The sequence below is a fragment of the Nyctereutes procyonoides genome, unplaced genomic scaffold, assembly GCF_905146905.1.
Source record: "Nyctereutes procyonoides isolate TBG_1078 unplaced genomic scaffold, NYPRO_anot_genome, whole genome shotgun sequence".
In the NCBI taxonomy this organism is placed as follows: domain Eukaryota; kingdom Metazoa; phylum Chordata; class Mammalia; order Carnivora; family Canidae; genus Nyctereutes; species Nyctereutes procyonoides.
The window spans coordinates 61266227-61291652 of NW_026575126.1; the positions used below are offsets into that span (position 1 = coordinate 61266227).

Here is a 25426-nt window from a genome sequence, read left to right on the forward strand (position 1 = left end):
CTCACACAGGTCTCTGCCCTTAGGCCTGTGGCCCAACCATGCACAGAGCCTGTGGGGAGAATATGTATGCAGAAGGCTTTTGCCTCCTGTTGGACTCCCATCTGCAGACCATTTGGACAGTACCTGCTGCCCTACCAGGTAGGTAGAGACAGCGATTCTATGTGAGCACATGCTGGCACCGAAGAGTGGGTAGACAAAGAAGGTGGACCTCGATGGATCAGAACAGGGGCCTCAGCCAAGCCAGAGGAGCTTGGAGCATGGCTGGATGCAGGTTGCCCCCAGGAGCAGGAGGTGTAAATTTGGGCATCTCCTGAGTTCTCAGCTGGGAGCCATCCTCAGCTACTCCCTGTAGCTGATAATAGGGACCTGTGTCCTGAGAGGGGTGGGTTTTGGTGGCAACCTTAGCATCTGCTGTAAGTGTGTTCTTGTGCCTGGAGCCATGGTCCTAATAGCCAACCTTTATGGGGAGCCAGGGCCTATTTAAGCATTTTATGTACACATTAACACTTTTTACCCTATCCCATGTGTTAGGCACTATTATTATTCCCATTTTACAGATGGGGGAAACTGAAGCCAGCAAAGTTCCATAACTTGCCTGAATAGATGACTGAGCTAGGATTTTAGCCCAGCATGCTCAGAATGCACACCTGAATCACATTGCTAAATTGCCTTCCCCTTGTGCTCTATGACATTCCTGGTGTGTATTCAATAAATGTTTGTTGAGTAAGTGACTAAAGAGTCCGTATGGCCTCTGTCCTTTACTTCTTTTACCCTTTCTAGGCCTTGTGAAAGGAGAGAGGAATAGGGACTCTGCCAAAGTGGGACGGGCTTGGGCATCAGATTTTTTTTTTTTTTTAGTTTAGAACTCTTTTTAAATTAAGTTTTAATTTCAATTCCAGTATAGTTACCATACAGTATTATATTAGTTTCAGGTGTACAATATAGGGATTCAACAATTCCATACATCAGCTAATGGTTATCAAAGGTGGACTCCTTAGTCCTCATCACTATTTAACCCATCCCCCTGCCTACCGCCCTTCTGGGTACCTTCAGTTTGTTCCCTTTGGTCATGAGTCTCTTTCTTTCTTCATCTGTCTGTCTGTCTCTCTGTTTTTTTGCTAGTTGTTTTATATCTTAAACTGTGGGCAATGGATTTGGGCCTCCTCTGTGGAGGATGTGGAAACTGGGTGGGAATTGTTTCCTAGGTCAAGAACGGCCCCTTAACTCTGTGGAGCAGGAAAGGTTTCTGGGCCCTGGGAGACAGCTGAGACTCACATATGTATCTGTGTTTCCTTCCTCCTTCTCTACAGAGTGTCCAAGTCAAGAGATGGACATTGTCTTCCTGATTGATGGTTCTGGCAGTATTGAGCAAAGTGACTTTAAGCAGATGAAGGACTTTGTGAGAGCTGTGATGGGACAGTTTGAGGGCACCAACACCCTGGTGAAGACTGGGTCCCTCAGGCCTAGGAGTGGGGTGCGGGTGGCAGTTGCCTTGGGGAAGGCCAACCTAGGAGGTATTGCTGGGGGTTGGTTCAGTGGGCCTGTGCCATGGTGAGGCTAAGTGTCCTAGTGCAGGGCTGATTTGAGCCCTGATCTGAGGAAATTCCCTCATGGTAATTAACATGTCCACACATGGCCTAGGAAATACAGTTTTTTACTATTTATAAGCTTTGAAAAAAAAAGTTTTGCTGTGAAATTAGACTGAAGGTCTCTTGGCCAAATAATTAATGATTTCTTTATTATGTTTTCCATTTAACTCATGATTTATCTTATTATTTTATTTCCCAGTAATTAGTGTATATGTGTGTAGAAATTCTTGAAAAGTGAGGAAATACAGCCTACAAGTTGTTATGAAATTTTCTAAAAATCCAAGTTTAAGAATAGTGAGGTTGGCAAGGTTATTCCTTGCAAACTATGAAAGAAACATTGGTTTTGATTTTCTAGTGTTCTTTTGGGGCCAAATTTCTCCTGGGTTTTAGCCTCAAAAACACATGGGAAATGGTTTGTAAATCCAAAGTTATTCCAAGATAAAAAGTTTACTAAAGAATAACTCCTGGAATAAAAAAAAAAAGCCCCAGGTCCTTTCTCTTGTCCTTTGCAGTTCTCACTGATACAGTACTCCCACCTCCTGAAGATCCACTTCACCTTCACGCAATTCCAGAACAGCTGGAACCCTCTGAGCCTAGTGGATCCCATTGTACAGCTGAAAGGCCTGACATATACAGCCACGGGCATCCGGAAAGTGGTGTAAGTTCCGCCTTCTGCCTCATGTGGGTATGCCACACCACTTCCTCATGCTGGTGTGCACAGTCCTTCTCCAGGGTTGGGAACTCTGGGGAAAGGGGCTCAAAAGGGAAATAAGGGAGCTGTAGGTGGAGACATTCTTGGAGTGTTCCCCAATATAGGAACGTTCTGCAGTGTTTCTCTTTGCCTGGCCTTGGATGGCTGGAGCTTGGTTCCACCTGGGCATCCAGAGACTTGGGCTTTGATTCAGACACATCCGAGTTCTCATTCTGGCCCCCCGCCGGTGACCTGGGCAATCCTGGGAGGTACTGACTCTTTCTATGTCTCAACAAACTCTCAAATGAGGATAAACTTACAACTTGATTGTAAAGATGAAAGCAGATAACATTCATGCAATGCCTCTGCACAAGAAGTGTTAGCTAAGTGTTTGGCATTTTATCCAGAGAAGCGTGCACCCCCTTTTTACCTTCCTGGCAGACACTTGGGAATTGTTGCTAAGCGTCTTCTTTGTGCCTCTCTCCCCACCCACTCTACCCTCACGTTCCTCCTCCATGTGAGCTTTCTGCATTAACTGAGTGCTTACCATGTACTTGTCCAGCCTTGGGTGCTAGCCATCCATGAAGAAATAAGTTATTGGTGTGGCCAGAACAGAAGATGTGTCTCTCATGGGAAAGGACTGGGCTGGAAGTCTGGGATCTCCAACCTCCTGGGTGCCTCCTTGGGGGTGGTGTTGGAGAAGTGCTGAACAAGGGATGCTCCTGCCAGATGTACCCTCTCTATTTCTGGATGGCTTTTCTGCTTTGAACACTGACCTCATGGGACTGGACAATCAAGAAGAATGTTTCTGTCTCTTAAGTTGAAAGTCACACAGGAGTGGCATCCCTTCCTAGACCTCGGAGCTCCTGTCAGTGGTGGGTGGTGGTGTGGTTCTCACCAACATCCATCCTGATCCTGCTCCCGTCACCAAGAACAGCAGGTTCCTCACTCCCCAAGGCCAAGCCCATCTCAGGGGCTCTCTGCCAATGACTACTTTTTGTTCATCTTATTTTTAGAAGTTGCAAAAAAGATAAATATTCAATAACCTTTAGGCCATTTTTGGAAAAAAAAGTATTAGAGTTACTCTACCAATCACTTCACAGTATTTTAGCAAAAAAGGATTAGTACAAATGAATAAACAAATCCCTCCAGTAAAATACAGGGTCATTTTTATCTTTGTCTTTATTCAGACATATTTCATATAGTCACATTGTTGGCAGAAACTAGTTTCATCCTGCCTTTTTTTTTTCATGTGTTATATAAACCTATGCCATATTGCTCTATTGTTTCCCTTTGAAATAGCTGTGTACTTTCTCACTAAGCAACTAATTTGCTAAACCTTTCCTGATGATGGATGTTTAGGTTGTTTAATCATTGTAACAGCGATCTAACATAGAATTAATGCTTACCGGTAGGCCATTCACGTTTTAAAAGCTTTACTTTGGGGTGCCTGGGCAGGTCAGTCCATTAAGTGTTCAACTCTTATGTCTACTCAGGTCATGATCTTAAGGTCCTGACATTGAGCCATGTGTGTGGCTCTGCGCTGAGTGTGGAGACTGCTTGAGATCCCTATTCACACCTCACCCAAAATTGTGAATATAATAGAAGGGCTGAGGCGATTTCCTAAAATGTCTTACAGAGTCTGAAAGTACCAGGACTCCCCAGTCTCTACAGAAGAGTTTCTAGAGCTATTTATTCCTTTCCAGAATCAATTTCATCTCCAGAGAATCATCTCCTTTTCTTCCCTTACAGGGAAGAACTGTTTCATAGTAAGAATGGGGCCCGTAAAAGTGCCAAGAAGGTCCTCATTGTCATCACAGATGGGCAGAAATACAGAGACCCCCTGGAGTACAGTGACGTCATCCCCCAGGCAGAGAGAGCTGACATCATCCGCTATGCCATTGGGGTATGTCCTCTTCCTCACGTCTCCCTCGGACTCAGGCTGCACCTCACCAGGGAAGAAAGGCTGGCGGGCTCCTCCTCAGTGGCCTCTCTGCCACAGGTGGGAGATGCTTTCTGGAAACCCAGTGCCAAGCAGGAGCTGGACAACATTGGCTCAGAGCCGGCTCAGGACCATGTGTTCAGGGTGGACAACTTTGCAGCACTCAGCAGCATCCAGGAGCAGCTGCAGGAGAAGATCTTTGCACTCGAAGGTAAAGGCAGGGTGTGCTTGGGTCTTGGAATTGAAAGGTTCCAGACCCCGTTGTCCTCGCAATTCTGTGGGTCCATCCCTAGTCACAGCTCACCCAAAATTGTGCCCCAGACCTGAGCTTCAGATTCATTCTTCTCCTTCTGCTCTGAGTCCTTGTGGTCTCCTGGCCCCCACCGCCTGAGTGATCTGTTTCCCTACAGGAACCCAGTCGACGACAAGTAGCTCTTTCCAACATGAGATGTCACAAGAAGGCTTCAGTTCAGTACTCACAATGGTAGGTGGAGCACATACCTGACACCGGGCACCAATCCTGAGCCAGCCCTGTGCTGGGAGCTGGGAACCAAAAGTAAAGAAGATAACGGATTCTGTCTTCAAGGTCACTGTCTGTTTGGAGAGACACATATAGGCAGTGAATGGAGGTGCTAGGAGCACAGCAGAGAACGGATAGTCAAGGTTCTTGCTCTCATAGGGCACATATCCAGTGGGAGGAGACAACAAAAATCTTCAGATGTTGCTAGGTGTCAGATTAGAGCAGGAGAGGTGATCAGAGGAGACCTGAGGAGTGACAACTGAGGCGTAAAGATGAGAAAAGGTTACTCTGGAAAAATCTGGAAGAGATTGCCCCAGGTAGAGAACAAAGCAAGGGCAAAGTTCCTGAGGCATGAACAAGGTTACTGTACTAGAGAGATAGATGGGCCAGCACAGCTGGAACAGAGTGAGTGACGGAGGTGGAAAGATGGGAAAGGCTGATCATGCAGGTGAAAGAAACGGCAATATAGCATGACTTGTGTGAAAGTAGATGTGTGTTGAAACTAACCAGAGGGGTTTGCTTCAAAGTAATTTTAGGGGTGACTTAGGGGGACACAGAAGTGAAACAAAATTGGTCATGAATTTATTTTGAAGCTATGGGTACTTAATAGGTTCTTTTTCCTGCTTTGGCATATGTTCTCAATTATCGGTAATCAAAAGCTTTAAAAAGGCAGTAAACAAAGTATGCTGAGGAGGAAACGCCTATCACTCCCTGTGGGAGCCAAAGAAGACCTCCCATGGGAGGTGAGGTTGAGCTTGACTCTTCCCAAGAGAGGAGCTGAGTCGCATAAAGAGAGAAGAGAGAGGTGTCGAGGTCAATTGCTTCATGTCTTTAAAATATCGGGCAACTCCACAGGCTTGACAGGGTATGGCCTTGGATGTCACCTCAGGGGCTTGGTGACTAGGAGTCATCCTGGTTTGCCAGCAGGGTGGTGGCTATACGTTTGGTTCAGAGGAAACCTAACTCTGGGACACTAAGGATGGAGTAGAGAAGAGCAAACTGGGAGGGCAGAAAGGGAGTTGGGTGAGGAGAGATGGGACTTGTAGGAACAATGGCACTGGGGATGGACTGAGAGACATTAGGAGTGCGGGACACTGAAGCTGCTGAAGAGCACTAAGGAGGCAGAAAGAGAATTGGAAATAATGAGCAGAGTCTGTGGCAGGCCTTGCTTTGGAATAGGCATTGTCTTCTTTTGGCTCAGGCCTGCTGCTCAGCCCTGGAATCCTTTCCTCCCAGGATGGACCAGTTCTGGGGGCTGTGGGGAGCTTCAGCTGGTCTGGAGGTGCCTTCCTGTACCCCCCAAAGACGAACCCCACTTTCATCAACATGTCTCAAGAGAATGTGGACATGAGGGACTCTTACCTGGGTGAGAACAGGCCATGGTTGTGGGCACAGGTGGGAGATGAGCTGCCTGTGGGCCAGGAGCTCAGGGGGTGGGCAGGAAGCCTTTGTGCTGAGGCCTGCTCTCCTCAGGTTACTCCACTGAGCTGGCCTTTTGGAAGGGAGTACAGAGCCTGATCCTGGGGGCCCCCCGCCATCAGCACACCGGGAAGGTTGTCATCTTCACTCAGGCATCCGAGCAATGGAGGCCGAAGGCTGAAGTCTCAGGGACCCAGGTTGGGTGTCGAGGAAGCCAGAGCAGAACATGAGGGTGGCAGCGTCTCTAGGGGCCCAGAGGGAGGAGATGAAGGGCCTTGGGGGCCCACCGAGGAAGGTGGCTGGGTGGTGGCTGGGGGGAAGTGGGACCTGTCCCAGAGGGTGTACCTGTGGCAGGAGCAGGCAAGATGACTTCAGGCTCTGCCCTGCAGATTGGCTCCTACTTTGGGGCCTCCCTCTGCACAGTGGATGTGGATAGAGATGGCAACACTGACCTCGTCCTCATCGGGGCTCCCAATTACTACAAGCCGACCCGGGGTGGCCAGGTGTCTGTGTGCCCCTTGCCCCCGAGGGTGAGTGTCTGATGAGCCTGGGCTGAGTGGGGCCTTGGGTGTGGGGTAGAGGGATGACCTCGGTTGGGACCTGACACTGGTTTTGTTCTTCAGAGGGCAAAGTGGCAGTGTGAGGTCATTCTCCGTGGGGAGCAAGGCCACCCCTGGGGCCGTTTTGGGGCAGCCCTGACACTGCTGGGCGATGTGAATGGGGACAAGCTGACAGACGTGGCCATCGGAGCGCCAGGAGAGCAGGAGAACCGAGGTGCTGTCTACCTATTTCATGGAACCTCAGGACTGGGCATCAGCCCCTCCCACAGCCAGGTGAGGCCACTACCTGCAGCCTCTTCAGTTCCACCTCCTTTTGCAGGTGTCAGATTTGCCTGGTGCTGTGTCTTGTCACTGACCTTAGCAGTAGCCATGCTCCTTTTGGGGGTTTAGTGCCCTGAGTGTCACCGGGCCCACCCAGCGCCAATTATCTCTCCTTTCTCGTTTGGCTCCAAACAGACTTCATTCTGTTGTGGGCGGCTTAGTGGTTAAGAGATTGCAGGCCCTGGGTCAAATGTCTGGCCAGCCACGTCAGCTCTGTGGCCTTAGACAGGTGACTGATTTAGCCTCTGTGAGTCTTAGTTTCCTCCTATGAAACAGTAGATGAAAAACTCCATAGGTTCTTGTAAAGCCGGCTGAGTGGAGCGCTAAGCCTTCTGGTCATCGGATGTTTATGAGGGAACATACAAATGATGAGTAAATGAAGTATTACATTTCTATGGTGACCCTTTTTCTTGTCATTAGCCTGCACCCTCATGACAAGTTGGACCAAAGAAGCTCCCCTCTCTCTGTCTGGGTCCCTGGAGCCTCACTATGCTTGCTTTTCATTCCTACCCTCTCATCTGTCGTTTCAATATTTCTGGTCAGATCTGCCATGGCTGCAGTCTCCTTCAAAATCTTTCTTGTCAAACCTGGCAAATGACCTCCCCTTGACTTCCACTTCTCCTTTCCCTCTCTGGCCAGCGGATTGCAGGCTCCCAGCTCTCCCCTACACTCCAGTACTTTGGGCAGTCGCTGAGTGGGGGTCAGGACCTCACCCACGATGGACTGGTGGACCTGGCTGTGGGGGCCCAGGGACAGGTGCTGCTGCTCAGGTGACAACTCCCCACATCCCACCCTTGCCCACTGTGTGTCCAATTCAGCAAGCTGCCCCCTCCCTTCTGCTCGCTGAGTTCAGAGTTGGGGCCTCAGCCCCTGCATGCACCCTCAGGAGTCAGCCGGTGCTGAATGTGGGAGTGACCATGAGATTCACGCCCTCGGAGGTGGCGAAGGCTGTGCAGCAGTGCTGGGAAAAGGCGCCCTCCGCCCTGGAAGCTGGGAATGCCACAGTCTGTTTCACTATCCAGAAAAGCTCACTGGACCAGCTAGGTGAGTCTCTTCCCATGGGACACAGCCAGCCCCTTACTCCCCGAGAGACCCTCACCCCTATCCTCAGGAGAGAGTGGGCCTAGGAATTCAGATGCCACCTCTATATCCATGCAGCTGCAGGCATTGGGAACCTGGGTCCCTTCTCTCCCCTGCTCCCCATACCCAGTCCAGTCGCTCTATCTGTAGGATACATCTGGAGTCTGCCCACTTCTCTCCACCAGCCCTAGCCACTTGCTGCCTTGAGGCCACCACTTCTCTATCCTACCTGTACTTTGAACTGTTTCCATGTCTGTTCTTGCACCCTCCCACCCTTTCTCCACAGAGAAACTAGAGGGATTGATCCTAAAGCAGAAATCTAGCATCCTCACTCGCCTGTTTAACACCTTCAGGACCACATTTCTCTATCTTCCTTTCCACCTCTATCCGAGCACCCAACACAGCTCTGGCCCATAGGAAGTGCTCAGCAAATATTTGTTGCATGATAAACAAAAACAGAACATCCGAGGTTCTCTTGGGCTTTTCATCTTCTGTTCCCCTGTTGTGCTTCAGGTGATGTGCAAAGCTCTGTCAGGTATGACCTGGCATTAGACCCTGGCCGTCTGATTTCTCGTGCCATTTTTGATGAGACCAAGAACTGGACTTTGACTCGAAGAAAAACCCTGGGGATGGGAGATTACTGTGAAACCATTAAGCTCCTTTTACCAGTAAGGGCTTTGGGATCTGGGAAAGGGAGGGGGGAAGGAGCCCAAGGTGAGCTTCTGGCATCTCTGCTCCCTGTTGAGTGAGGTGAGAAGGGGGGCGAGACTGGGGGCTAGAGAGAGGAAAGTTGCGGCCAAAGAGCCTGGCACCATAGCTTGGACAGAATGCTGTCCAGACAGCAGGAAATGGATGCAGTTGAGGAGAAGGGCCAGTGGTGGAAAGTAGGAAGGATCTTGAGGTTCTTGAAAGCTCATTTTCCCTCAGGACTGTGTGGAGGACGTGGTGAGTCCCATCATCCTACGCCTCAACTTCTCCTTGGTTGGGGAGCCCATCCCCTCAGCTCAGAACCTTCGCCCTGTGCTGGCTGTGGGCTCACAGGACCTCTTCACTGCCTCTGTGAGTCTTCCAGTGAATTCCCCAGGGATGTACTGACTTCACTGTGTCTCAGTGTGCTCAAGAACCTGTTGTGGTTCTCAGCTTCCCATTAACCACTTCAAGTCCGTGATGCCTCCACCCAGTCACCAAAGCCCTGCCGAGCTTGGACCCTTACACACATCCCAGCTGGTCAGCACTTTACCTCCACAAAAACTCTCCGATTCTCATTCTCCAAATCCTTCCCAGCTTTTCTCATTCCCACCTTTGTGCCTTTGTCCATGTTGTGCCTTCAACTTGGGAAACATTTCCTTCACTCCACTCAAAGTTCCTCTGTAGTCCTCAAAGCCCCAGTCTTATGTCCCTCTCTTTTGAAAATCACATTCAGCATCTGTCACTTCTTCTCTGGCTTCCTATTACATCATGGTGATACTAATTATTACATGCCTGGCATCTACTTTTGTGGCTCTCCTGAAACTGTGGGTTCTGTGAGTACAAGAACTCTGTCTAATTCATCTGTAGTTTGCACTTTTCCCAACCCCCAACCCAACCCAGAACCTGTCCCTCATTGACGCTTAATAATGTTTGTTGAATAATTGTTCCAGTGTGAGTTGGACTTAACTCTGCAACTTTTGTTCCTGAAGCCAAGGAGCTTATTCTTTTCTATTCTAACTGCACCCTAATGCTCCACTTCTGGTCAGTGTCTAGCACAGGGTTGTGTGTGGGGTTGGTGCTCAGTAATATTCAATAATGAGCACTCAGGATGGGCGGGAATGGAGAAAGAAAAAGACACGGATGGGAAGAGGCTCTACTGTTTTGCTGCAGCTCCCGTTTGAGAAGAACTGTGGACAAGATCACTTCTGCGAAGGGGACCTGAGTGTCAATCTCAGCTTCTCAAGGTGAGCTCTACGTCCTCTCACTTCTAGACCCTGCAGCTTTTGGGTCTCCCATCAACTTGGGATGAGAAGTGCTTCTGGTTCCCTTTGCTTCTCCTTCTAACAGAGAACTTACATTTTGGTTGGTATGTTATCATTTCAGGAGTTCCCACAGTCCTGCCCCTACCACTGATCCAGGTCCAATCCATTTCCAGTGGAGTCTCTTGTTCACTTTTGTCCTTCCTCCTCCAGCTTGCAGACCCTGGTGGTAGGGAGCTCCTTGGAGCTCAATGTGACAGTGACTCTGTGGAATGAGGGTGAGGATTCCTATGGAACTGTGATCCACTTCTACTATCCAGCGGGGCTGTCCTATCGAAGAGTGTTAGGAGCCCAGGTAAATAGCTGTCTTGGGCTCTAGTGGCTGAGACCTCTTCCTTCCCCTGGGTTATAGTGGGTTCCTTTGAATTCTTCTATGATGAAATACAAACACACACACGCATACACACACACATACACAATTCTGGAGGAGAAGATAGAGAGAGAGAGGTGCGTATGGCAGATGTATAGTTTAATGAATAATATTAAACAAATAGTAACCAGGTCAAGAAATAATGCACTGCTATCACCCCCAGAAGTCCTCCTGTGCCTTTCCTCAAATAACCTCACTCTCTCCCCAAGGTAATCATTATCCTGAGTTTGTGGTAATCATTTCCTTGTATATTTTATGGTTTTACCACGCATGAGTACATCCTTAGAAAAACCGCGGAGTTTTGCGAATATTTGAAATTTATGGAAACATCTGTTCTTTTGTATATTTATTCCTTTCTTTAACACGTTTGTGAAATTCATCGATGTTGTTGCTTGTGGCTGTAGAATATTTTTTTTGTATGTAGACTCCCTTTGTATGACAATACCACAATTTATTTACCCATTCCACAATTTTTAAAAAGGTTTTTATTTAAATACTAGTGAGTTAAGATATAGTGTAATATTGCTTTCAGAATGTGATTAATCACTTCATAAAACACCCAATGCTCATTACAAGACTCTCCTTAATATCCATCACTTATTTGGTCCATCGTCATCCCACCTCCCCTGGGGCAACCTTTGTTTGTTCTCTATAGTTGAACTTCTATGGTTTGCCTCCCTCTCTTTTCTCCACCTCCCCTTGTGTTCACCTGTTTTGCACCTTATTTCCATATAGGAATGAAATTACGTGGTGTTCATCTTTCTCTGATTACTGTATGTTCGCTTAGCATAATACCCTCTAGTTCCATCCATGTTGTTGCAAATGCCAAGATCTCATTCTTTTTGAAGGCAGAGTAATATTCCATTGTATATGTATATCTTCTTTATCCATTCATTACTCAATGGACATTGGGGCTCTTTGCATAGTTAGGCTTTTGAATTCAATGCTGCTATAAACATCGGGGTGCATATATCTCTTTGAATCGGTATTTTTGGCCCTTTATGTAAATACCTAGTAGTGCAAATACTGGATCATAGGGTTGTTCTCTTTTTAACGTTTCAAGGAATCTCCATAGTGTTCTCAGGAATGGCTGCACCAGTTTGCATTCCCACCAACCGTATAAGAGGATTCCCCTATCTGTGCATCATTGCCAACACGTGCTGCTTCTTGTGTTGTTAATTCTAGCCATTCTGACAGGTGTGAGGTGATCCCTCAATGTAGTTTTCATTTGTATTTCCCTGAGGAGTGATGATGAACATCGTTTCACGTGTCTGTTAGCCATCTGCATGTCTCCTTTGGGAAAATGTCTGTTCATGTCTTCTGCCCATTTCTTAACTGGATTATTAATTTTTTGGTTGTTGAGTTGGATAAGTCCTTCATAGACCCTGGTTACTAACTCCCTATCAGATATGGCATTGGGAGATATCCTCTCCCATTTTGTTGGGTATCTTTTTATCTTGTTGATTGTTTCCTTCAGTGTGTGGAAACTCTTCATCTTGATGCAGTCCCAAAAGTTCATTTCGGCTGTTGTTTCCTTGCCCCCAGAGACGTGTCTAGTAAGAAGTTGCCACGGCCAAGGTCATAGGGGTTGCTGCTTGTGTTCTCCTCCAGGGTTTTGAGGGTTTCCTGTCTCACATTTAGGTCTTTATTCCATTTTGAATGTATTTTTGTATATAGTGTATGAAAGTGGTTCGGTTTCATTCTTCTGCATGTGACTGTCCAGTTTCCCCTCACCATTTGTTGAAGAGACTGTCTTTGTTCCATTGGTTATTCTTTTCTGCTCTGTTGAAGATCAGTTGACCATAGAGTTGTGGGTCCATTCCTGGGCTTTGTATTCCATTTCACTGATCCACGTATCCATTTTTGTGCCAGTACCATGCTGTCTTGATGGCTACAGCTTTGTAATATAGCTTGAGGTCCCAACTGTGATGCCTCCAGCTTTGCATGTCGGTCTCAAGATTGCTTTGGCTATCCAGGGTCTTTGCTGGTCCCATACACATTTTAGGATTGTTTCTTGCAGCTCTGTGAAGAAAGCTGGTGGTATTTTGAAAGGGATTGCATTGAATGTATAGACTACTTTGGGTGGTGATGACATTTTAACAACACTGTTAATCCAGCGCATGAGCATGGAATAGTTTTTTATTTCTTTGTGTCCTCTTCAATTTTTTTCATAAGTGTTGTATTTTTTGCACAGTACAGATCTCTTACCTCTTTGGTTATGTGTATTCCTAGATATCTTATGGAATTTTGTGCAATTGTAAATGGGTTCAATTTCTCAATTTCTCTTTCTGCTGCTTCATGATTGCTGTATAGAAATGCAACAGATTTCTGTACATTGAATTTATATTCTGTGACTTTACTGAATTTGTGTATCAGTTCCAGGCATTTTTTGTAGGAGTCATTCAGGTTTCCTAGAGTATCATGTCCTCTTCAAAGAGTGGAAGTTTGACTTCTTTCCTATGACTTGGATGCCTTTTATTTCTTTTTTGTTGTTCGATTGCCGAGGCTAGGACCTTCAGTACTATGTTAAGCGAGAATGGTATGAGTAGACATCTGTATCCATTCTACAATTTTTGATCATTTGAGCTGTTCCCTGACTTTGGCCATTACTCTTCTTGAGCATGTATCTCGGTGCACCTATAGATAATATTTGGGAGGTATTTGCCATGTATGGAATTGCTTGATCTTGGGTCTGTATATCTTCAAATATAATCAGTAGAGACAAAACATTTGCACCTATTGTGCTTCCATCAGCAGTGTATTAGAGTTCCCGTGGGTTTCCATCTTCTGTACTGCTTGGCATGGCCACACTTTTATTTTTTTTTTATTGTTTTATTTTTTAAGATTTTTTTTGGTAAATATTACACTAATTTCTTCGAGAGAGAGAGAGAGAGAGAGAGAGAGGCAGAGACACTGGCAGAGAGAGGAGCAGGCTCCCCTTAAGGGGCAGGATGCAGGACTCTATCCCAAGACCCCAGGATCACACCCTGAGTGAAGGCAGAGGCACAACTCTGAGCCACGTAGGCATGCCCATTGTCAGACTTTTTTTTAATAAAATAATTTTTTATTGGTGTTCAATTTACCAACATACAGAATAACACCCAGTGCTCATCCCATCAAGTGTCCCCCTCAGTGCCCGTCACCCACTCACCCCCACCCCCTGCGCTCCTCCCCTTCCACCACCCCTAGTTCGTTTCCCAGAGTTAGGAGTCTTTATGCTCTGTCTCCCTTTCTGATATTTCCCACACATTTCTTCTTCTCCCTTCCCTTATATTCCCTTTCACTATTATTTATATTCTCCAAATGAATGAGAACATACACTGTTTGTCCTTCTCCAACTGACTTACTTCACTCAGCATAATACCCTCCAGTTCCATCCACGTTGAAGCAAATGGTAGGTATTTGTCGTTTCTAATGGCTGAGTAATATTCCACTGTATACATAAACCACATCTTCTTTATCCATTCATCTTTCGATGGACACCGAGGCTCCTTCCATAGTTTGGCTATTGTGGACATTGCTGCTAGAAACATCGGGGTGCAGGTGTCCCGGCGTTTCATTGCATCTGAATCTTTGGGGTAAATTCCCAACAGTGCAATTGTTGGGTCGTAGGGCAGGTCTATTTTTAACTCTTTGAGGAACCTCCACACAGTTTTCCAGAGTGGCTGCACCAGTTCACATTCCCACCAACAGTGTAAGAGGGTTCCCCTTTCTCCGCATCCTCTCCAACATTTGTGGTTTCCTGCCTTGTTAATTTTCCCCATTCTCACTGGGGTGAGGTGGTATCTCATTGTGGTTTTGATTTGTATTTCCCTGATGGCAAGTGATGCAGAGCATTTTCTCATGTGCGTGTTGGCCATGTCTATGTCTTCCTCTGTGAGATTTCTCTTCATGTCTTTTGCCCATTTCATGAGTGGATTGTTTGTTTCTTTGGTGTTGAGTTTAATAAGTTCTTTATAGATTTTGGAAACTAGCCCTTTATCTAATAGGTCATTTGCAAATATCTTCTCCCATTCTGTAGGTTGTCTTTGAGTTTTGTTGACTGTATCCTTTGCTGTGCAAAAGCTTCTTATCTTGATGAAGTCCCAATAGTTCATTTTTGCTTTTGTTTCTTTTGCCTTCGTGGATGTATCTTGCCAGAAGTTACGGTGGCCAAGTTCAAAAAGGGTGTTGCCTGTGTTCTCCTCTAGGATTTTGATGGAATCTTGTCTCACATTTAGATCTTTCATCCATTTTGAGTTTATCTTTGTGTATGGTGCAAAAGAGTGGTCTAGTTTCATTCTTCTGCATGTGGATGTCCAATTTTCCCAGCACCATTTATTGAAGAGACTGTCTTTCTTCCAGTGGATAGTCTTTCCTCCTTTATCGAATATTAGTTGACCATAAAGTTCAGGGTCCACTTCTGGGTTCTCTATTCTGTTCCATTGATCTATGTGTCTGTTTTTGTGCCAGTACCACACTGTCTTGATGACCACAGCTTTGTAGTACAACCTGAAATCTGGCATTGTGATGCCCCCAGATATGGTTTTTTTTTTTTTTTTTAGAATTCCCCTTGTTATTCGGGGTCTTTTCTGATTCCACACAAATCTTAAAATAATTTGTTCTAACTCTCTGAAGAAAGTCCAAGGTATTTTGATAGGGATTGCATTAAACATGTAAATTGCCCTGGGTAACATTGACATTTTCACAATATTAATTCTGCCAATCCATGAGCATGGAATATTTTTCTATCTCTTTGTGTCTTCCTCAATTTCTTTCAGAAGTGTTCTATAGTTTTTAGGGTATAGATCCTTTACCTCTTTGGTTAGGTTTATTCCTAGGTATCTAATGCTTTTGGGTGCAATTGTAAATGGGATTGACTCCTTAATTTCTCTTTCTTCAGTCTCATTGTTAGTGTATAGAAATGCCATTGATTTCTTGGCATTGATTTTGTATCCTGCCATGCTACCAAATTGCTGTATGAGTTCTAGCAATCTTGGGGTGGAGGCTTTTGGGTTTTCTATGTAGAGTATCATGTCATCGGCGAAGAGGGAGAGTTTGACTTCTTCTTTGCCAATTTGAATGCCTTTAATGTCTTTTTGTTGCCTGATTGCTGAGGCTAGGACTTCCAGTACTATGTTGAATAGCAGTGGTGAGAGTGGACATCCCTGTCTTGTTCCTGATCTTAGGGGAAATGCTCCCAGTGCTTCCCCATTGAGAATGATATTTGCTGTGGGCTTTTCGTAGATGGCTTTTGAGATGTCGAGGAAAGTTCCCTCTATCCCTACACTCTGAAGAGTTTTTTTTTTAATTATTTATTTATTTATTTATGATAGTCACAGAGAGAGAGAGAGAGGCAGAGACATAGGCAGAGGGAGAAGCAGGCTCCATGCACCAGGAGTCCGATGTGGGACTCGATCCCGGGTCTCCAGGATCGCGCCCTGGGCCAAAGGCAGGGGCTAAACAGCTGCGCCACCCAGGGATCCCCTCTGAAGAGTTTTGATCAGGAATGGATGCTATATTTTGTCAAATGCTTTCTCTGCATCTAATGAGAGTATCATATGGTTCTTGGTTTTTCTCTTGCTGATATGATGAATCACATTGATTGTTTTACGAGTGTTGAACCAGCCTTGTGTCCCGGAGATAAATCCTACTTGGTCATGGTGAATAATTTTTTTAATGTATTGTTGGATCCTAATGGCTAGTATCTTGCTGAGAATTTTTGCATCCATGTTCATCAGGGATATTGGTCTGTAATTCTCTTTTTTGGTGGGGTCTTTGGTTTTGGAATTAAGGTGATGCTGGCCTCATAGAACGAATTTGGAAGTCCTCCATCTCTTTCTATCTTTCCAAACAGCTTTAGTAGAATAGGTATGATTTCTTCTTTAAACGTTTGATAGAATTCCCCTGGGAAGCCATCTGGCCCTGGACTCTTGTGTCTTGGGAGGTTTTTGATGACTGCTTCAACTCCCTCCCTGGTTATTGGCCTGTTCAGGTTTTCTATTTCTTCCTGTTCCAGTTTTGGTAGCTTGTGGCTTTCCAGGAATGTGTCCATTTCTTCTAGATTGCCTAATTTATTGGCGTATAGCTGTTCATAATATGTTTTTTAAATCGTTTGTATTTCCTTGGTGTTGGTAGTGATCTCTCCTTTCTCATTCATGATTTTATTAATTTGAGTCTTCTCTCTCTTCTTTTTAATAAGGTTGGCTAATTGTTTATCTATCTTATTAATTCTTTCAAAGAACCAACTCCTGGTTTTGTTGATCTGTTCCACAGTTCTTCTGGTCTCGATTTCGTTGAGTTCTGCTAGAATCTTTATTAACTCTCTTCTTCTGCTGGGCGTGGGGTCCATCGGCTGTTTTTTCTCTAGCTCCTTTATGTGTAAGGTTAGCTTTTGTATTTGAGTTCTTTCCAGTTTTTGAATGGATGCTTGTATTGCGATGTATTTCCCCCTCAGGACTGCTTTTGCTGCATCCCAAAGATTTTGAATGGTTGTATCTTCATTCTCATTAGTTTCCATGAATCTTTTTTTTTTAAACTGACAGTGACCATTTCCTTTTTTATTTTTTTTAAATTTTTATTTATTTTTATTTATTTATGATAGTCACACACACAGAGAGAGAGAGAGAGAGAGAGAGGCAGAGACACAGGCAGAGGGAGAAGCAGGCTCCATGCACCGGGCGCCCGATGTGGGATTCGATCCCGGGTCTCCAGGATCGCGCCCTGGGCCAAAGGCAGGCGCCAAACCGCTGCGCCACCCAGGGATCCCCTACATGAATCTTTTTAATTCTTCCTTAATTTCCTGGTTGACCCTTTCATCTTTTAGCAGGATGGTCCTTAACCTCCACGTGTTTGGGTCCTTCCCAATTTCTTGTTGTGATTTAGTTCTAATTTCAAGGCATTATGGTCTGAGAATATTCAGGGGACGATCCCAATCTTTTGGTATCAGTTCAGACCCGTTGTGTAACCCAGTATGTGGTCTATTCTGGAGAAAGTTCCATGTGCACTTGAGAAGAATGTGTATTCAGTTGAGTTTGGATGTAAAGTTCTGTAGATATCTGTGAAATCCATCTGGTCCAGTGTATCATTTAAAGCTCTGGTTTCTTTGGATATGTTGTGCTTAGAAGACCTATCGAGGGTAGAAAGAGCTAGATTGAAGTCACCAAGTATAAGTGTATTATTATCTAAGTATTTCTTCACTTTGGTTATTAATTGGTTTAAATATTTGGCAGCTCCCACATTCGGGGCATATATTGAGGATTGTTTTTTTTTTTTTAATTGAGGATTGTTAAGTCCTCTTGTTGGATGGATCCTTTAAGTATGATACAGTGTCCCTTTTCATCTCTCACTACAGTCTTTGGGGTAAATTTTAGTTTATCTGATATAAGGATGGCTACCCCTGCTTTCTTTTGAGAACCATTTGAATGGTAAATGGTTCTCCAACCTTTTATTTTCAGGTTGTAGGTGTCCTTCTGTCTAAAATGAGTCTCTTGTAGACAGCAAATAGATGGGTCCTGCTTTTTTATCCAGTTTGAAACCCTGCGCCTTTTGATGGGGTCATTAAGCCCGTTCACGTTCAGAGTTACTATTGAAAGATATGAGTTTAGTGTCATCATGATATCTATTCAGTCCTTGTTTTTGTGGATTGTTCCACTGAACTTCTTTTTAAAGGGGAGTTTTAAGAGTCCCCCTTAAAATTTCTTGCAGAGCTGGTTTGGAGGTCACATATTCTTTCAGTTCCTGCCTGTCTTGGAAGCTCTTTATCTCTCCTTCCATTTTGAATGAGAGCCTTGCTGGATAAAGTATTCTTGGTTGCATGTTCTTCTCATTTAGGACCCTGAATATTTCCTTCCAGCCCTTTCTGGCCTGCCAGGTCTCTGTGGAGAGGTCTGCTGTTACCCTAATATTCCTCCCCATAAAAGTCAGGGATTTCTTGTCTCTTGCTGCTTAAGGATCTTCTCTTTATCTTTGGAATTTGCAAGCTTAACTATTAAATGTCGAGATGTTGAACGGTTTTATTGATTTTAGGGGGGAATCTCTCTATTTCCTGGATCTGAATGCCTGTTTCCCTTCCCAGATTAGGGAAGTTTTCAGCTAGGATTTGTTCAAATACATATTCTGGCCCTCTGTCCCTTTTGGCGCCCTCGGGAACCCCAATTAAACGTAGGTTTTTCTTCCTCAGGCTGTCATTTATTTCCCTTAATCTGTCTTCGTGGTCTTTTAATTGTTTGTCTCTTTTTTCCTCAGTTTTCCTCTTGCCATCAACTTGTCTTCTATGTCACTCACTCGTTCTTCCACCTCGTTAACCCTCGTCGTTAGGACTTCTAGTTTGGATTGCATCTCATTCAATTGATTTTTAATTTCTGCCTGATTGGATCTAAATTCTGCAGTCATGAAGTCTCTTGAGTCCTTTATGTTTTTTTCTAGAGCCACCAGGAGCTGTATAATAGTGCTTCTGAATTGGCTTTCTGACATTGAATTGTAATCCAGATTTTGTAACTCTGTGGGAGAGAGGACTGTTTCTGATTCTTTTGAGGTGAGGTTTTCCTTCTAGTCATTTTGCTCAGTGCAGAGTGGCCAAAAACAAGTTGTATTGGGAAAAGGAGAAAAAGAGAGAGAGAAGGGAAGAAGGGAGAAAAAGAAAAAAGGAAGAAAAAAGGAAAAAAGAGAAGAAAAAGAGAAAGAAAAAGAAAGGTGAAAAAAAGGATGGGAGAAGCAATCAGAAATCAAAAAGAAAAAAAAAGAGAAAAAAAAAGAAAAGAAAAACACGGGGGAGTATCTTCTGATTCTGTATACTTTAGGTCCCTTGACTTCCCCTGGAACTGGTCCGTCGAGCTGGTCTTCTGGGGGAGGGGCCTGTTGTGCTGATTTTCAGGTGTTAGCACTTGGGGGAGCTGCTCTGCCCCTGCCTGGTGCAGGGCTCAGTGGGGGTTGTTTACCCCGTGAGGCCCCAGGAGGAACAACCACAGTGGCGGCGGCCAGCTCTGGAGCCCTGGAGTCAGCTCCCTCAGGAACTACGGGGCTCTCCGTCTGCAGGGCCTGGAGGCTCCGGGGCGGGGCTGCTGATCTGCTCAGCTCGGGGCAGGAGCGTCCTTGCTGTCCTGGGCCCTCCCGGCCTCTGCCTGTCCCAGAGGGAGGCCGGATCCTGGGCTGTGTCCCCCGCGACCTGTGCCCCCGGTCTACGCTGTTGGATTCGCGCTCCCGGTGGTGCAGCCCCCTCCGCGGAGCGGCTGCCGAAGCCCCTCCGAGCTGCTCCCGGGTCAATGCTTGCACGTGCTGCAGCCCTTTAGGGAGCCTGACGCGCTCTCCCCGGGCGCAGTTGCTCTGTTAGTGTCCCAGGGAGCCTGAGGGCATCCCAGCCCTCCTGGGGTCCTGCTCTAACTCCCTGCGAGCCCCTTTCCGCCCGGGAAGGTTGGTGCAGCTCCTGCTTTTCCAGGACGGGGCTCTCCTGTCCTGGGGACACTCGCTCGGCCTCAGCCCGGCTCCTCGCGGGGCCCCTCCCCCTGGATGCCTTTTGTTTTTTATCCCCCTGCCCCCGTCTTCCCACCTTGATAGAAGTGCAAACTCTTCTCACTGTAGCATTCCAGCTGTTCTCTCTTTAAATCTCGGGCCGAATTCGTAGATTTTCAGGATGGTTTGAAGGTTATCTAGGTAATTTGGTGGGGACAGGTGACTTGGAGACCCTACTCTTCCGCCATCTTGCCCCTCCTCTCCCATTGTCAGACTTTTAAACTTTTGCTCATCTGGTGATATTTCCTTACAGTTTAATTTGCATTTCTTTCTTTCTTTTTAGATTTTATTTATTTATTTGACAGAGAGAGATAGCTAGAGAGATTCTGAAGGGGGGAGGCGTAGTGAGGAGGGTGAGGGAAAAGCATGCACACTTGCTCTCTCTCTCTCTCTCTCTCTCTCTCTCTCTCTCTCTCTCGTGTGTGCCCACGCCCACACATACACACTGAGCAGAGAGCTCCACCAGGGGCTTGATCCCAGGACCCTTGGATCATGACCTGAGCTGAAAGCAGACCCTTAATTGACTGAGCCACCCAGGGGCTCCTTAATTTGCATTTCCCTAATGAAGTTGAGCACCTTTTCATCTGTTTCCTGGTCATATTGATTTCCTCTACTAGGAAGTACCTGGGCAATCTTTTCCTTATCCTTCTATTGAGTTGTCCATAGTTTTACTTGCTTTGATTTTTTATTTAAATTCGAGTTAGTTAACATAAACTGTATTATTAGATTCAGGAGTAGAATTTAGTGATTCACCGGTTGCCTATAACACCAGTACTCATTCCATCAAGTGCCCTCCTTAATGCCCATCTCTCAATTACTCCATACTGCCACCCACATACTTTTATTAACTGCAAGAGTTTTTTAATATTCTGGTTGCCAGTACTTTCCCAGTTATATGTGTTCAGAAATATTTTCCAACCCTATAGCTTCTCTTTTCAGTCTCTTTATAGTGTTTTTTAATAAACCAAATGTGTTAATTTGATTGTGCTGGATTTTCACCAAAACTTTTCCTTTAGGTTTAGTTTTTTATGTTCTGATCTTGTCTAAAAAATACTCCCCTATTCCAAGGTTATGAAGACATCCCCCTTTATTATCTTAAGAACTCAATAAGTTTCCTTTTCACATGAAATCTTTAATCCAGTTGGAATTTAAAGTATGGAGAGAGGTGGAAATCTAATGTTTTGTTTTTGTTTTTCTGTTTGCTTGACCTTATTTGCATGGGCCACTTTTCCTAGCACCATTTATTGAAAAGTCTGTCCTTTCTCCCACTGCTCTACAATGCCACCACTGTTATGTATCAAGCCCGTATATGCATGTCGGTAATGGTTTTTCATTCGTTTTCCTCCTCGGGAAGCAACCCCATCAGCGCCCACTGCGCTTGGCATGTGAGGCTGTGCCCACTGGAAATGAGGGCCTGAGGAGCAGCAGCTGTAGCATCAACCATCCCATCTTCCATGAGGGCACTAAGGTGAGTGCTTCCCCCATATCCTCCTCACTCTCCTCCCTTGTCCTGACCCACTTCCTCCCTTACTCCCCCATGACCTGCCTGATCTCCATTCTTTCCTTCTCCTTCCCTCAGGGCATCTTCATAGTCACATTTGATGTTTCCTACAAGGCCACTCTGGGCAACAAGTTACTCCTGAGGGCTAATGCAAGCAGGTGAGTCCATGTGTATCCCTCACTCTTTCATCTCATGCCTCAGGCAGAGATTTCTCTCCTGGATTCCTTCCCAATGAGGCTCCCCTCTCTCTGTCTCCAGTGAGAATAATAAGCCTTCAACCAGCAAGACCACCTCTCAGCTGGAGCTCCCAGTGAAATATGCTGTCTACATGGTGATCAGCAGGTGTGGACCTTTAACCTTTCTCTAAGCCTAGTACCGCCTCTTGCAGCTCAGGCTGCTCTTTAAGGGTTAGGTATCTAGACTAAGCCTTCTAATTCCTCTCATGAGAATACTTGTGACCAGCCATATGTTTATGGCACAATAACATATACCATATGCTTCTTGCTTCTCCTCTGATGAATTAGGACACACACACTTTGTTACTCCGTGCACTCTTCCGTCTCTCTCCAAGGTGCAGGTTTCCTCTAATATTAGGCCAATTCTGTTCTTGTGCGAAACATGAGCATGCTCAAGCCAAACTCTCTAGATAAAGATCGCTTTATGAGCACTCTGAAATGGGAATGTAGGTTTGTCACCACACAGAGCAAAGAAAAGGTACGGTTTTCACACTACTACAGGGAGACCAGAGATGTGACAAACTGCTGAGAAAGTCTCTAAGAGTCCAAGGTTGTGGCAGGCCCCAGGAAAGTCAAGTGCAAGGCTGTTGTTCTCAGTTCTGAAGGTGGGTGGAGGAGCAGGGGCAGGCCAGCTTGCAAGCAGGGCAAGGAGCCTCACATACTTGGCTAACCTCCAAAGGTTTAGAGAGTTGGTCAGAAGCTCATAATATTGTCATAGGACAGAATTTGCTACTGTTGTTTCTGCTGATGACAGTGTGATGTCACTGACAGTCACATCTGTTGGAACTGTGGGGGGTCCGTAGAGTTTCTGTATGGCTGGCCTTGCTTTTGTACACTAGATGCTGGTGAGTATGTATAGTATCCCTCCTCATTTGCTTGATTCCACTGAGACCTTAGATGTAACTGTGGCTTGTTAACTGTTGAATCTGCAGAGCCAAGCAAACAGCCAGGCACAGGGTAAATGTATACTGAAGGAAACTAGGGATGGATGCATGGATGGTTGGATAGATGGATGAATGGATGGATGCATGGATTGAGGAAAAGCCACTGCAGCCTGGAACATTCATGTCTACCAGGGGTTTGTGTTCAGGCACCACCCTTCCTCATTTAGTTAACTTCCTCAGACTAGCCACATCTATTTTCTTCATTCCATCACAGAGGCACCATCACTGCATTTATCTCTGAGTGATCCAACTATGATTCCCTCAAGCTCCCCTAGGTATATTTGTTCTGGTAGCAGCCTCTGCAAGCATTACCTGAGGCCAACCATATACCTAGTAGAGGAGAAAGCCATGTGAACACCTTTTTTCCCATGGGAAAGTGTTTAAATATTATGAGAGGTAACGTTTAAGTTGGGCCTTTAGGTGAAAATTTCCAGAAGGGGAGTGGTAAGGATGTTCCAAGCAAGGAAAGAACTTGAACAGAGTTATGAGGATATGAAAGAGCCCAAGGTATCAAAGGACAAGCTAGCAGTTCTGGGTGACTGGGGCATGTGCCACAGGAGAGGAGCCTGTGGGAATCATAATTATTTCACTGGTCGTCATCTTTTGCGGGGCCCAGCAGAGCCCTTGGCAGCAGACTGGGGCACAGCTAAGGGTGGCTACAGGGCTACTGCTCACCAATAAGCCCTCTCTCTCTCTAGGCAGGAAGACTCTACCAAGTACTTCAACTTTTCAACTTCTGATGAGAAGAGCAAGAAAGAAGCTGAGCATCGGTATCGTGTGAGAGGCCAGGGGGCATGCATATCTTCCCTCCCATGGTGCTGCTAATGTTGGGAGCTGGTGGGAGAAAGGAAGAGGAGCCAAGGGCTAGGTTCAGGAGAGAAGTAGGATGGGGGCTGCTCCAGGGACCAGGATAATGTTCCGTTTCCATTCTCTGCAGGTGAATAATCTGAGTCAGCGTGATGTGGCCATCAGCATTAATGTCTGGGTTCCTACCCTGTTGAATGGTGTGGCTGTGTGGGATGTGGCTTTGCTGAACCACTCACAGGTGCCTGCTTGCCTACCTAACTCTCCAGAGTCTGACCCTACAGTGCCTCACACCCTCTCATCAGTGAAGTGTTGATCATTCTGTGGTCATTTCTCTCTCACTAGAGTCTCACTTGTGTGTCGGAGAGGGAACCTCCTCAGGATCCTGACTTCCTGACCCAGATCCCAGGGAGTCTTGTATTGGTGAGAAAGACCCTGGATTTCCATTGGGGGATACAGGGCAATGCACTTGCTAGGATGGAGATCTATCTATCTATCTATCTATCTATCTATCTATCTATCTATCTATCATGTTTTATAATTGTTCATCTCTTTCTCACCCCAAACCTGACAGACTTCATTTTCTCCTGTGTTTCTTCCCTCAATTCCTTCCCCTCCTGTCCCCAGAACTGCTCCATTGCTGACTGCCTGAAGATCCACTGTGACCTCCCCTCCTTTGGCACCCAGGAGGAACTTGAGTTCACCCTGAAGGGCAACCTCAACTTTGGCTGGGTCAGCCAGGTGTGTAGGCCCAACAGCAGAGTCCCTGTCTTGGATTTGAGTGGTACAGATAAGTCTGTGCCCATCCTCAAGCCAAGAGTTTATTTGATCTCTGAGCCCTTTCCCAGAGCTACTTCCGCAGCTATGCCTGTGTGTATTGCAGACATTGCAGAAGAAGGTATTGGTCATGAGTGTGGCTGAAATCACTTTCAACAGATCTGTGTATTCTCAGCTTCCAGGACAAGAGGCATTCTTGAGAGCTCAGGTAGTGACTATGTGGTAGGCAGCAGCCAGGCTGGTAAGAGGGTTCCTAATGCTAAATCTGTGGTGCTGTGTGGGAGGTTCAGAAGCCCAGATGGAGGAAGGATGAACGTCCATCAGTAGGAGAGTTGTTCCCAAGCCCATGGGTATTTCCATATCTCACACTTTGAAGAAAGGGAAGGAGGGGAGGGAGTTTAAGGTTGAAGAACCTAGGAAGAGTCTGGGACAGCAAGAATTCTGATACTTTCTGATAAGGTCAACTCCACTCCAGATGGAGACGGTACTGGAGAAGTATGAGGTCTACAACCCCATCCCCATTATTGCTGGAAGCTCTGTGGGAGGACTGCTGCTGTTGGCCCTCATCACAGCAATTCTGTACAAAGTAAGTGTTTTCAGCCCACTCTCAATACCACCAGGCTCTAAACCAAACCCTTCCAGAGACCGGATGGTATAGTGGGGAGAAATCAGGCAATGGATTCAAGCAGACCAGTTCGCACATTTTGACTCTGTCCTACTTATTCTTTAATATCAAGAAAGTTGCTCAACTTCTCTGAGATTGTTTCCTCATTTGGAAATGATAATAATGCTTCAGAGTAGCTGAAGTGAGACATATATGAAGCCAGGATGTGTGTGTAGGCCTAGTATTTATTTTCGGTTTTCTACTATAACTTATATGCATAACTGCTGTGCTTGCATACAGTAGATAATACATGATTGCTGTTTTTCAGTTAAGTGTTCTGGAACATAAATACAAGTCAGCTTATTTCCCTTCTCTTATTCTCTCTCAGCTTCTTCCTACTCCCAACTTTCTTCCCTGCCCTCTTACCCAGCTCTTCTGATTTACTTCCCTTCACAGCTTGGCTTCTTCAAACGTCAGTACAAAGAAATGCTGGATAACAAACCGGAAGACACTGCCACATGCAGTGGGGAGGATGTTAACTGTGATGCCCCCAATTTGCCTTTGTCCTAA

General features: G+C 45.8%; 1 protein-coding gene across 1 annotated transcript in view; it reads left to right on the forward strand.

Annotated features, from left to right (window-relative positions):
- Positions 1–25426, forward strand: part of LOC129519980 (integrin alpha-D-like) — a 29110-nt gene extending 3684 nt beyond the window's left edge. The window contains exons 5-30 of the mRNA XM_055340828.1: positions 24–138; positions 1311–1441; positions 2102–2247; positions 4033–4186; positions 4283–4433; positions 4633–4706; positions 5979–6108; positions 6216–6358; positions 6551–6691; positions 6785–6994; positions 7682–7812; positions 7929–8086; positions 8636–8790; positions 9050–9181; positions 9983–10056; positions 10285–10426; positions 21345–21458; positions 21570–21649; positions 21750–21833; positions 23370–23448; positions 23609–23716; positions 23821–23898; positions 24103–24216; positions 24359–24460; positions 24728–24838; positions 25313–25426. Coding sequence (XP_055196803.1) covers positions 24–138; positions 1311–1441; positions 2102–2247; positions 4033–4186; positions 4283–4433; positions 4633–4706; positions 5979–6108; positions 6216–6358; positions 6551–6691; positions 6785–6994; positions 7682–7812; positions 7929–8086; positions 8636–8790; positions 9050–9181; positions 9983–10056; positions 10285–10426; positions 21345–21458; positions 21570–21649; positions 21750–21833; positions 23370–23448; positions 23609–23716; positions 23821–23898; positions 24103–24216; positions 24359–24460; positions 24728–24838; positions 25313–25426 — 3171 coding nt within the window. The remainder of the gene's footprint in view (positions 1–23; positions 139–1310; positions 1442–2101; positions 2248–4032; positions 4187–4282; positions 4434–4632; positions 4707–5978; positions 6109–6215; positions 6359–6550; positions 6692–6784; positions 6995–7681; positions 7813–7928; positions 8087–8635; positions 8791–9049; positions 9182–9982; positions 10057–10284; positions 10427–21344; positions 21459–21569; positions 21650–21749; positions 21834–23369; positions 23449–23608; positions 23717–23820; positions 23899–24102; positions 24217–24358; positions 24461–24727; positions 24839–25312) is intronic.